The sequence below is a fragment of the Pseudorca crassidens genome, chromosome 1 (assembly GCF_039906515.1).
Source record: "Pseudorca crassidens isolate mPseCra1 chromosome 1, mPseCra1.hap1, whole genome shotgun sequence".
Classification (NCBI taxonomy): Eukaryota; Metazoa; Chordata; class Mammalia; order Artiodactyla; family Delphinidae; genus Pseudorca; species Pseudorca crassidens.
In genome coordinates this window covers 180,381,353-180,394,509 of record NC_090296.1, presented here as the reverse complement: position 1 = coordinate 180,394,509, position 13,157 = coordinate 180,381,353, and the positions used below count along the sequence as shown (strand labels likewise).

Below are 13,157 nucleotides of genomic sequence, written 5' to 3'. Positions count from 1 at the left end.
GTAATCAAGACAGTATGGCACTGGCACAAAAACAGAAATATAATCAATGGAACAGGATAGAAAGCCCAGAGATGAACACATGCACATACGGTCACCTAATTTACGACAAAGGAGGCAAGACCATACAATGGAGAAAAGACAGCCTCTTCAATAAGTGGTGGTGGGAAAAGTGGACAGCTACATGTAAAAGAATGAAATTAGAATACTACCTAACACCATACACAAAAATAAACTCCAAATGGGTTAAAGACCTAAATGTAAGACCGGATACTATAAAACTCTTAGAGGAAAATACAGGAAAAACACTCTTTGACATAAACCACAGCAAGATCTTTTTTTGACCCACCTCCTAGAGTAATGAAAAAACAAAAATAAACAAATGGAACCTAATTAAAAGCTTTTGCACAGCAAAGTAAACCATAAACTGGACGAAAAGACAACCCTCAGAATGGGAGAAAATATTTGTAAATGAAGCAACAGACAAAGGATTAGTCTCCAAACTATACAAACAGCTCATGGAGCTCAATATCAAAAGAGCAAGCAACCCAATTAAGAAATGGGCATAAGACCTATATAGACATTTCACCAAAGAAGACATACACATAGCCAAAAGGCACATGAAAAGATGCCCAACATCACTATTAGAGAAATGCAAATCAAAACTACAATGAGGTATCACCTCACACTGGTCAGAATGGCCCTTATCAAAAAATCTAGAAACAATAAATGCTGGAGAGGGTGTGGAGAAAAGGGAACCCTCCTGCACTGTTGGTGGGAATGTAAATTGATAGAGCCACTATGGAGAACAGTATGGACATTCCTTAAAAAACTAAAAATAGAACTACCATATGACCCAGCAATCCCACTACTGGGCATATACCCTGAGAAAACCATAATTCAAAAAGAGACATGTACTCCAATGTTCACCGCAGCACTATTTACAACAGCCAGGACATGGAAGCAACAACCTAAGTGTCCATCGACAGATGAATGGATAAAGAAGATGTGGCACATATATACAATGGAATACTACTCAACCATAAAAAGAAATGAAATTGAGTAATCTGTAGTGAGGTGGATGGACCTAGAGCCTGTCATACAGAGTGAAGTCAGTCAGGAAGAGAAAAACAAATACCATATGTTAACGCATATATGTGGAATTTTTTTAAAAAATGGTACTGATGAACCTAGTGGCAGGGCAGGAATAAAGATGCAGACATAGAGAATGGACTTGAGGACACACCATTGGGGGAGGGGGAAGCTGGGGTGAAGCAAGAGTAGCATCGACATATATATATATACTACCAAATGTAAAACAGATAGCTAGTGGGAAGCAGCAGCAAAGCACAGGGAGATCAGCTCGGCGCTTTGTGACGACCTAGAGGGGTGGGATAGGGAGAGTGGGAGGCAGACACAAGAGGGAGGGGATATGGGGATATACGTATGCATATGGCTGATTCACTTTGTTGTACAACTGTAACTAACACAGCATTGTGAAGCAATTATACTCCAATAAAGATGTATAAAATAAATAAAATAAATGGATAACCAACAGGGACCTACTGTATAGTGCACGGAACTCTACTCAATGTTATATGGCAGCCTGGATGGGAAGGGAGTTTCAGGGAGAATGGATACACGTATATGTATGGCTGAGTCGCTTTGCTGTGCACCTGAAACTATCACAACGTTGTTAATTGGCTATACTCCAATATAAAATAAAAAATTTTAAAAAATAAATAAAATAAAATACTGGGGGGGAAAAGAAGGTAGTCAAGTTTCTAGTTCAAAGAATAAATGATCTCATCCAGTTCCTGATAAGATCAGTAATCCAAAAGAAGTCAGAAATGCTGCGTGTAGCCAAATACTACAAAATTCATTCACTGCTTATACAGAGATCAAGTCGGTGATGTCGCCCTCATGCACATGGCACACTGACCAAAATAACTGGTCACAGAGGCTTTCTATCATACTTTTTAATTTACCATTCTCCTTTTTAATTCTAGGTTTTTAAAGACCTTATATAGGATATGAAGAGGCAGCTAAAATGTTGAATATAAAGACAGAGATTCACCAAGAGGTGGGAAGCAACAGTAAAGAAAACTTGGTTCTATAAACACCATCCAGAGGATATATGTAAGCACTTGATTTCAAACTGAACACATCTTGATTTGAAACCCTACTCTTTAACTTACTAGTTGTATGATCTGGAGCAACTAAACTGACTTCCCTTGGAGAACCTAACACAGAGCTTGACCCAAAGCTCTTATACACATATTAGAAAAATGCTAATTAGGAAACAAAACAAATAACCTTAACCTGATACAAGTTCTGCACTGGAAAACAGTGAACTAGTCAAATAACTATGTAGCCATAAACACATTTACATCATGTATATATCAATCCTTACCTTGTGCAAATGCCGTACGTGATTTTCCAAAAAAATCTTAGTTTCTGTATAAAGTCTTTCTCCAAGGGGTTCAGGATAGGCCACACATAAAGCATAGATATCTCTAGTTAAATTGTTAAGGTTTTCATATTCATTGAAGATACTACTTTAAAACAAAAGATTTAACTCAAGTCTGGCATTAAAAAATGAAAAATCCTTATTTCATTTTTGCAGTTTAGGATTATATAGATACATACACAGAATGAAAGACACTTACCCGACACAATGGTGATAGAAGGGAGGTGGGAAATCAACCTCACATGCTCTGACTCTTTACCTTGTATCCTCACCCCAAAAAGAGCAAGCAGCCCTCTCCACGTGATGTCATTGTCTGGGAGGCCTCAGTCAGACTTTCCTATGTTCCCTCCAAATTCCTTCATTGTTTATTTTTAATTGTAATTAGTAACCAATAAAATATCTCCATGTATCCATGTATACATATTTGTTCGATTACTATTATATTAAATATTTAAAATTTTATTTACATACTTAAAAAACAAACATGGTGAAGCAAAAATATCACCCAAATAGTGTAATATCACTGTGCCAGGTTTCTTTATAGCAAAAAAAGTTACAATAAGAAACTATTAAGTTATTTTAGGGATCGGGAGGGTGGGTGGGAAACACAAAAGGGAGGAGATATGGGGATATATGTATATGTATAGCTGATTCACTTTGTTATAAAGCAGAAACTAACACACCATTGTAAAGCAATTATACTCCAAAAAAGATGTTAAAAAAAAAAAGAAACTATTAAGTTATTTTAAGTCAACTTAGATATCATAATGAACCTTTATAGACTGGAAGATTAAATAAAATAGTACAGATATAAGAGCTATTTTTCAGCAATAACATAAAAAATATTCACCTGTATTACAAAGAAAGTAGAGACTTGAATATACACTATCTAAGAAAGAAAAATTTTTTAATTTATCTGGACACAAATTCTATAGAGAATTGACATGGTTTGGTGGAGGGGAGAGGGAACAAGTCATCAATGGAGAAGGAGCTTCAAAGTAAGGTACTACATGAGCTCCCGGATCAGCCTGGGGTCCCTCCAGGTTTCAGCTAAAAATGCCTTTAGAAAAAATAGTCCTAGTTCATGACATAATTTAAATCTTAACTGATCACAAGCCTATCCTAGTAAAACTAGATGTAAAAGGGCTGTCAGAATTAGGTGTTGTAGAAGCCGGGACAGCAGTTAACTTCAGCGACTGCGGAACAGAGGTTCCTGGTTGGTAGGAGCACTCTGTTTACTGGGTACACAGGTGCGCTCACTTTGTGAGAATTCACCTTTACATTCACCAGTCAGCACGTATATCATACTTAAATTTAAATTAAATTTTTTTTAATTCCCTGGCAGTCCAGTGGTTAAGACTCGGAGTTTTCACTGCCGTGGGCCTGGGTTCAATCCCTCAGGGAACTAAGATCCCACAAGCCACACAGCACTGCCAAAAAAAAAAAGAAAGAACAAAATTTTTTTAAATGACTAAATTTGGCCAGGCTCTAGATCAACAATCAGAAGTGACACATTTATTATCTTTAAGTTCTGAATACCTACTTCCAGAACTTCCATCCAACATGATGATGATATTTGCTCCTCTAATCTTCCCTTAAGCCATATATACACATTTCTAGAATACACAACTTACTTGATACTGAAAAATCAGCAATTCAGTACCATAATTTCAACATGATATGCTAATTATGTGCTCAAATGTTTTACATCAACAAAGTTAACGTCTCAATATAGCCACTGCATGTATATGTAAACAGAAATGACCAGCAAAATTCACCTAATAGGGCTTCCCTTCTCTCTGCTGAAGGAAAGGGATCTGTGCAAGGTAGGAATCCAGGGAGACTTTCCCATTTCACTCCACATACAGGACTTATATATTGTTTGACTCTTCCTCAGTGAGAATGTACTCATGTATTGCTTTTAATGGAGTCCACCTTAATAAATTTTTTAAATGAATATTTTAACTCAGCATAGTTTGGAGTCTCACTGCATAATTTCACTCAACTGCCTAAAAGATATACCTAAATATGTTCTTTTTCTTTAACCTGTTCAAATACCCAACCACTCTGGAAATGGTTAGGCCTTGGGAAGAGCACCCAAGAGGAGCACTCTTCAACCCTCTAGCATTCAATTATGATTCGGTTATAGACAAGATACTTTAAAAAACCAGAAATGGCAAATAACGTAGGTGGTCAGATTTAGATTTAAACACTGTCTTCTCCAAGTCATCTTTTCTGGGAGCCGGAATAGAAAGATACCTGTATGTACAAACTTTCCACTTACAAATTCTCAAAGTCAGAAACAAAATGTGTTCAGGAGCAAGAGCTCTGAACTCTGTTACAACCAAAAGGCAGTGCTGGTAAGCAGCAAATTACTTATTTTAGTTCATTTTCTCTATTAAAAGATGCTTCCTATGCTTGGGCTTAATTTTTAGTTTTAACACTATTAACTCTACTGCATAGTGGGTCAAAAACAATGTTTTGCAATGGGAATAAAAGTAAAGATTACCTTAAAATTGAAAATGGTAAAATAATGGTCAAAAAAGAACTGACAATACAAAACTATAAAAAATGAAAAATTTTATTGTCATTTCGTAAGCGAAAAAATAAAAATGTGACATGTAAAAAATGCAGTATCTATAAAATCATCAATTAGCAAGCAAGGATAAAAAAATGACTCATTAAATAAAAGAACTCTGACATAATTTAGAAGAAGGGAGTGAAACTGTTACTGATGCACCAACCAGGGATGACTACAGATACAACCTTTTCCAATCCACACAATCTAAGAAAGACTGATGGGCTGCTAAGTGTAGATGCCAAGGTTGCTAAGAGGTCCTCCTTCTAACACTTGTGAAGATCATCAAGGATGGAGATTTCCCACCTCAACATTTTTCAATGCAGTCAAAATTGTTCTATGTTTGAAAAAGACTCCTCATAGAATATGTATTTGAAATAAGGACAATAGTTTTAGAGCCAGGTTTTCGTATCTGGGAGAATTACATTCAGGGAAGCAATCTTAAATAACCCCTCACTGAGTCACTATGGACTTAAACATAAAACCATTTATTCACTAGAATCTATCTTGTCCTTAAGTAGGAGACCGTCTATGTTACACTGCTGGGGTTTGGAAATTGTCCTAACAGCTATCAAAAGGCAGAAAATCATGAATACAAGTACACTTGTCCCTCAGTATCCACAGAGGATTGGTTCCAGTACCCACTGTGGATACCAAAATCCGAGGATGCTCAAGCCCCTTACAGTCCGTCCTCCATACCCGTGGTTACAGGACCGACAGTATACTTATTGAAAAAAATCTGAGTATGGGCAGACCTGTGCAGTTCAAACCTGTGTTGTTCAAGGGTCGACCGTAAACCAAAAGAACCAAAGAACTCCAACCCAGGGAAGCAAATAGTAAATGTACATCTACACCTAGCCTCTATCATATCATAAGCATTTGATATACCTCTTAAGGAGTAAGTCCCAAACGACCCTAGACTGCACCTAAGCTGTCACAGAGCTTCTGTTATAGAGCATCATTATTACTTGTGTTAGGCAGAATTCTAAAAATGGCCTCTGAAGACTTCCTTCCCTAACCCCTGGGACTGTGAATATAAGAGAGCACGCCCAGTTACTTTACATGGCAAGGGGACTTGGCAGCTGCAGTTATGATTACTAATCAGTTGGCTCTAAAATAGGAAGATGATCCTGGACTTCCCTGATGGGCCTAATCTAATCGCATGAGCCCTTCAAAGGCAGATCCCTACCAGCCCCTGCCCCCCTGCACCAGCTGCAGAAGGGGAAAGGCTTGACTCACCACTGCTGGCTGTGAAGATGGAAGGGGGTCACAAGCAACAACTGGAGAGTGACCGTAAGTCAATGAGAGCAGCTCACGGCCAAAAGTCAAGTAGGAAACCGGGACCTCAGTCCTATAGCTGTAAGGAATTGAATTCTGCCAAACAACAGGAATGAGCTTAAAAGTGGACCCTGAGCTCTAGATGAGAAGACAGCCAGCCAACCCCGATTTCAGCCTTGTGAGATCCTGAGCAGGGAACCTAGTCACACGATGGACTCTGACCTACAGAACTGGGAGATAATAAAAGAGTGAAACACTAAATTTAAGCCACTACATCTGTAGTAATTTGTTATGCATCAAAAGAAAACACTGATGTCTTCTATTTACATTACCTATCAACCAGAATGCCTTGCATACATAACTGGACCCAGTACATTTATGAAGGATGAGGGTTAAGAGCCCTCTTATCAACACAATAAGAGAACTAGCTAAATATTAATGCTACTTCTTTCATCCGTACAGTATGCTTCATGGCATTCAGCTGACAGTAGCTACTCACTCACCAAATATTTGCTAGGTGTCTATATGTACCAGATACTGGGAATACAGCAGTGAACAAAACAGACGGGTATCTGTGCCCTTACAGAGGTTATATTTAGTAAAAATGTTGTAGACAGGGGTTCACTAAGTTCCATACTTACACAGGTTAAACACTTCAGCTGGCAGACCAGGTTTCTTTGATACCCACTTCAAGGGTGTAAGGAGACTTGAGCATTTTTATCCCAGCATCTAGCCTACAATATCGGAAAGTCAATCTTAACCCTCTTGGGCCACTATATTCTCAACTGTAAAATGGGCTAATAATATATATTTTACAAGATCATCTGTAACAAATTAATCACATGCATTATATGTTGAAAGACAAAATTATGACACAAAAGAATGTACACAGTATGATTCCATTTATACAAAGTTCAAAACACAATTAACCAATATTGTTTAAGGCTGTATATATAAGCAATCATGCTGGTCTTTAAAAAACAAGAGAATAATATGATAGTAGTTACCTCCAAGGGAAAGGAGAAGGCTTGTGAACTGAGAGGGGCAGCTGGTGGGGGAAGGTTGGTGGATGCCAGCAGTGTTCTGCTTCTTAACCTGTGTGGTGATAATGCAGGTGTCTGTCTTATAATTATTTGCTCAACTCTACATGTATATCTTACTTATGTATGCATTATATTTCATACACCTCAAAAAATGCTTTGTAAAAGATCAAGTATTAATATATGGTGGTGAACAATTTGTAGGGAGGGCTCTTTTCCAGTTTCAAAATATTAAAGATTTATAGCCTCTAAAATTTCTACATAAAATATCTGAGTATCAGATGTCAACCTTATATTCTAGGGCAAAATAACAGGGAAAAGGAGGGAATCTGGCTTTAGAACAATTAGGAACATAATTTTACATAATAAATAAAATCATAATAAAATGCTAATTTTTTCACAATAAAATTTAAAATGATATTCCATTCCTTTATTTTTCATAATAAAATTTAAAATGATATTCCACTCCTCAGTTTACTGTTTCTGCAGATACTTTTTACTTCAGGGGAGGAGGAGAAAACTCGTGACCAGGTCAAGAGTAACTGAACCATCTTAGATGGATCAAACAATAAACATCTTAGAAATATCAGTAACTGAAGGGGCACTTTCAAAGGAAGTCAGCTATCTCAAAACCATTTATAAACCAGCAATTAACTGTATATTCTGTAGAAGAATAAGAACACATTTAATGACTCTATTTTCTTTACCTTATGCTCATTTTCTCTTTTCTTGTAATCTTCTATGACCAACTCTTTCTCTCCTCTCTCTGCTCATTATTTTAGTTAAAACAGCATTAAAAGTACCTGAGTATGTGCTTAGCCCAACCTCATTAACACACAAGTAACCTTTAACCCTTTCTCAGTTTTTACTGATTCCCACCAAAAACAATTCATGATGTTCCACAAAAAAAATTTAAGAGACTAATTCAAAAATAAGCTCTTCAAAGACAGACTCCATAACAATTATCATCTAGATACAATGGAAAGTACAGGAAATTAGATGTTAGACATCTTGTATGCAAGTCTGTATGCTCCATGAATGACTACCTGCATAACCCGGGGCAAGTCCCTTCACCTCTGAGTATCAGTTTCCTCATCTATTATATCTGCCCCACTGATCTTATAGGCTTGTTTCTATATTAAAAATATAAAAGATCTTTGCAAACTCTGAAGCCTTCTAGAAATGTTACCATCATTTTCTGTATCTGTAGTGCCTAGAACATAGGTACCCTAACAAATGTTTCTTACTGACAACTGCAATTGTAATGAATTCAAAGAACTTCACTGTTCTTGCATCAACATTCAGTTTAATATTGACAATTAGGTTAGGCATTGAGAACAAGCTGAATCACTGTCTTATGAAATCCAAGCTTTTCTAGAGAACACACACCTCGCACAGTGAGGGCAGCCATCCTTCAGCCCCAGGACACTGCTAGAGAGGGCGGCACAGCGCGTGAGAGGACTCAGAATCTCCAAGCTCACTCTGGTAATAATACCTTCACATCTCACCTTCCCTTTTGGGGGAAAGAATCTCTGGTCCCTACAGTGTCCACCCAGTCCACAAGGCCTCCTTCAGGGCCCTGGGGCACTGCCATGGCACTCAGACCCAGAGACCAGGCCTCGACCCTATGCCCCTTCTTTGCCCTGGAATGTGGTGTGTGTGGTGGTCCCTGTGGTGGAAGACGGAGGCGGGTCAGGAGTCTGCCAGGGCACAGGCCGTTCCCAGGCCCTCCCAGCCGTGGCCCCTGGCAAACACTGGGCAGAGTTGATGAGGCTGCCACCCACCACTCTACTCCAGCTACCTGTGGCTGAGGGTTCCTAGAGACCCCTTTAACCTCCCCAGTACTAAGAAACTACAGTATTGTAATACTGTGGTTTTTTCCTTTGGTGCCAGAGTATATAGCCTGGGTGCTGGAGGTTGCACTGTGTTTTTTACATATATAATGTATATATAAAATAATATTATTAATAACGTTATAATAATATACATACATTATACATATCATGTACAGTGTGTGTGTGTGTGTGTGTGTGTGTGTGTGTGTGTATGTATATATATGTATTTTTTAAAAAAAGATTGCTGTCATGTAGGAATGCAGGACAGCAGGTTTCAGACTGTCCTAGGGAAACCACAAATTTATATTTTCATATAAAACCCCTAAATCACAAATGTAGAAAACCCAAATAAGAAACGTTTCCATCTCAGAGCCACTGAATTTGCTGTTTGCTCTCTGCTTGGAACACTCCCCCCCAGGTTTCTGTGTGACCTGCTCCCTCCCTCGGTTCCTGCCTCTGCTCAAGTATCGCCATCCTCGACATCATCAACATCCTCAAGGAGACCTTCCTTGACCACCATCTAGAGAGGCGCGCACACGCACTCCAACCACGCTCATGCCCTCGCTTTGCTTTACGTCCCCCCACGGGATGTAACCTGTTGTTAGAAGCACTGGCATCAGGTTTTGTGTTTTACATCCATTTAATATCTATTTCCTTTAGTAGAATGAAGGGAAAGTAGTTTGCTTCGTTCACAAATGTACTCCCAAAGCCTAAAGTAGTGCCTGACATATACTAAGTGCTCAGTAAAGTATTTGTTGAGCAAAAGGTTATCAAAGATTGTTGACTGCCACATACAGGCAATGAACTTGGAAATGTGAAAAATAATATATATGAAAATAGTCACACTGGCATGTTCTTCCACTTAGGAAAACTTAAACCTGTTGTCACTTTTCAACAAGCTTATGAACCTAGCATGTTGATCAGTGCAGGCATCCGTGCCACTGGAAGGATACGAGAAGCGGTCGTTCCATGTTGCTCTCTCCACGTACTCCAACATGACCACAGCTTTGATTGTCGTGAGGAGTTTGTTCCAGGTTTCATCAAAATCCACTACTCTTGGTTTCAAAGACATTGTGCAAGTTTAGTGTTGAAATCTGTTAATTAAAAACAATGGTAACGTTAGCATGAATTCTACAAGGTCAGTTACTTGTTTCTAAAGCACCACACAACTAGACAGCATGCTGCACGGAAGGGGTGAGACCAGAACCTGGCACGTGGTGAGAACAATAAACACTGGCTGCCATCTTTTCATGACTGTCCAGACAAGGAACTCCACAGCATATGTGCATTCACTGCAAACTCTAGGAAATAAAAAGCTTTTAGCACAAATTATTTATAACCCAGGGTGGTCCAAAGATTGAGAAGCCTCATTTAATTTGCTGAGAGAAAGAAGCTGGGACCTAATGAGCCAAAAAGTTAACTTCCATCATGAGAAATGCACAAGAGATACTCAATAAAAAGGTTTTGGCCCCAAATCCTTGTGGTTTGCACTCCTTAAACTGGAGACTGAGGCCATATATGAGAAAACACAAGACAATTAAAGGGTTTATTTTCCTGAAGCATCAGTTTAACTAGATTCCAAATCCTTTTCAATATCACACCAGAAGAACAGAATTAAAAAGAGAAACCTCTAAAGTTAAATTTAATTGCACAAGGGAGCACTTTTCCGGCACAGGCCTTCACATCTTCCCCAAAGTTTTCCCTCGTTACTAGGACTGTGAAGCACCAAGCTAGTCTGTAGCCAGGGCCAAACAAGGAGGAAACATTCTTCCTCCTGTGTCCCGCTGTGGTAAAAAAGGAGGTAGGGAAACAGTGGGGAGAAGGGGGGAATGCATAGAGAGAAAGGAAAAAAGAGACAAGGGGAGGAGACCAGCTGCACGGTCCCAGCCCACAAACCGGAGGTGGCCCTGGGCCCTTCTTACGTTTCTGTCCTGTGAAGAAAAGAACTCAAGAGGAGTCCAAGGAAGGGAAGAAAAAGAATCAGAGAAGCCAAACAAAAACCCAAAAGAGGGTGTGCCACACTAAATCAACCCTCTTTCTTCAACATACCAGGGACTCCACCTACAAGCCTTAAACTTCCTCTAACTACCGAGAATGGATTAGCAGTAGTTCCTGTGTGTGTGTGTGTGTGTGTGTGTGTGTGTGTGTGTGTGTGTGTGTGTGTGTGTGTGTACTGGGGGAAGGGGGAAACCTAAAGCTCTAGCTCTAAATCAGAAAATTAACCTTAACTCCGTCTCACCCTTATTCACACATCCTATCTAACTGTGTTACTCAATACTTCTTAAATCCATCCATTCCTGTGCAACCCTATGAATGCTCTGAGATCAGGCCCTCAGCAGTTCCAGTTTGTATTAATCTTTATCAAAGAAATACTAACAACTGTTAATATTTACACAGTACTTACTATAAGCCAAACACAAATCTAAGTGCTTTATGTAAGTTCACTTAATCCTCCCAACAAACTGATTAGGTAGGGTCCAATGTTCTCCCCATTTTCTAGATAAGAAAACTGATCACAGAGTGATTAAGAAACTTGCTTTAAGGTCATGGAGCTATTCAGACCCGTGCTGTAACCCCTGCCCTCAACTGCAATATACAACTATACTGCCTTACTAACATCCTTAGTGAATACTTAGATACATGCCAGGCGTTGTACTAGGCTGAGGATACAGTGGTCAATAAACAAAGTTCTTGACCTTCAAGAAAGTTAGACTCTTGGATCTGGCACTCAGAAACAAAAATAACCTACGTAAACCACAGAGCTGACCACGTCACTCTGGTACTGAAAGCTGTTTGTGATTGTCCACTATAGATAGCATCCGGTTTAAGCTCATTGGCAACATGGCCCACCAAGCTTCCATGGTTTGACCTTGGACTAAAGCACCTCTCCACCTTGCTCTTCTCATGGGACCCCCTTCCTTGACATCATAATCTGGTAACTTCTCTGCTTAGAGGTCACTGAACACAACAGGCTGATTCACACACCCTGCCGTTTATCCTCATTGTTTTCTGTACCTAAAATTCTTCTCTTCTCCTTGCCTCCCCCTTTCCACCCATTCCCCTAACTCCTACTGATAGTTCAGCCTTGGCCCAGAATATCTGCTTTCAAGAAATTTTCTGGGCCCACTTAAGCTAGGTAAGGTGCCCTCTTATGCATTACTTCAGAACTCTATTAGAGGATTAAACCATGCTCAACTGTGATTATGAGTGTTTCTTCAAGGTAGGGACTATTCTGTAACTGTCTATCAAAAAGCTGTCACTGTCTGCTTCACATTCCTTTCCTCCCCTTATAAAAATAGAATCATACTACACACCCTGCTTATAAATTATTTTAATGGTTGCACAGATTACCTTTTAGCTTTATTGAAGTTTTAGCAGAATCAGACTGGCATTGACTTCTCTGCTGAGACCAACAGGTTCCTGATAGAATGGGTTTATGTGCAGTGATAATCCATTCTTAGATGGGTGGAAAATGTGGACACCAAGGTGAGAGAAGTCTTCATTTTATTTCAATTGTTTAAATGATCATTTACTCATGGAGCGTTTATGTAAGGATGTGAAAGAGAGAGGGCAAAGAAAGAAACAAGACCACGACCACCACACTGTTCTTCTCCACTTCCCAAACTGTCAGACAACTCACAAGAATACATATGAGTCTTGTTTTCATTCCTGTGCCACATCATGTCTTTCACCTGGTGTCCTGTCAGGACCACTTCCATCCCCAGTCAGTGAGACTATGTCCTACTGAGCACCTGCAAAGTTCAAATCTCACATTACTAAAGTTTCCTCTAGCTTTCTTCTGGGTCCATTCATGCAATGTTAGGGTTTTTAACACTTTGGCACACAGGTACTGTGCCTATGGCCCCTAAAAATAAATCATAGTCTCCAAATTTAAAAAAAAATTGAAAAATAAAAATTCATGTTTACTTATGTTTCCAGATAACATTATGACAATATTT

General features: G+C 39.1%; 1 protein-coding gene across 5 annotated transcripts in view; it reads right to left on the bottom strand.

Moving 5' to 3' along the window:
- The window catches only part of CUL2 (cullin 2), an 85,477-nt gene that overhangs the window by 59,393 nt on the left and 12,927 nt on the right, over positions 1 to 13,157 (bottom strand). For all 5 annotated transcript variants that reach the window (XM_067702189.1, XM_067702174.1, XM_067702201.1 and 2 more), the window contains exons 2-3: positions 10,152 to 10,292; positions 2,411 to 2,513 (exon numbers count right to left, since the gene is read on the bottom strand). In XM_067702189.1, coding sequence (XP_067558290.1) covers positions 2,411 to 2,513; positions 10,152 to 10,270 — 222 coding nt within the window. In that variant the 5' untranslated portion in view covers positions 10,271 to 10,292. The remainder of the gene's footprint in view (positions 1 to 2,410; positions 2,514 to 10,151; positions 10,293 to 13,157) is intronic.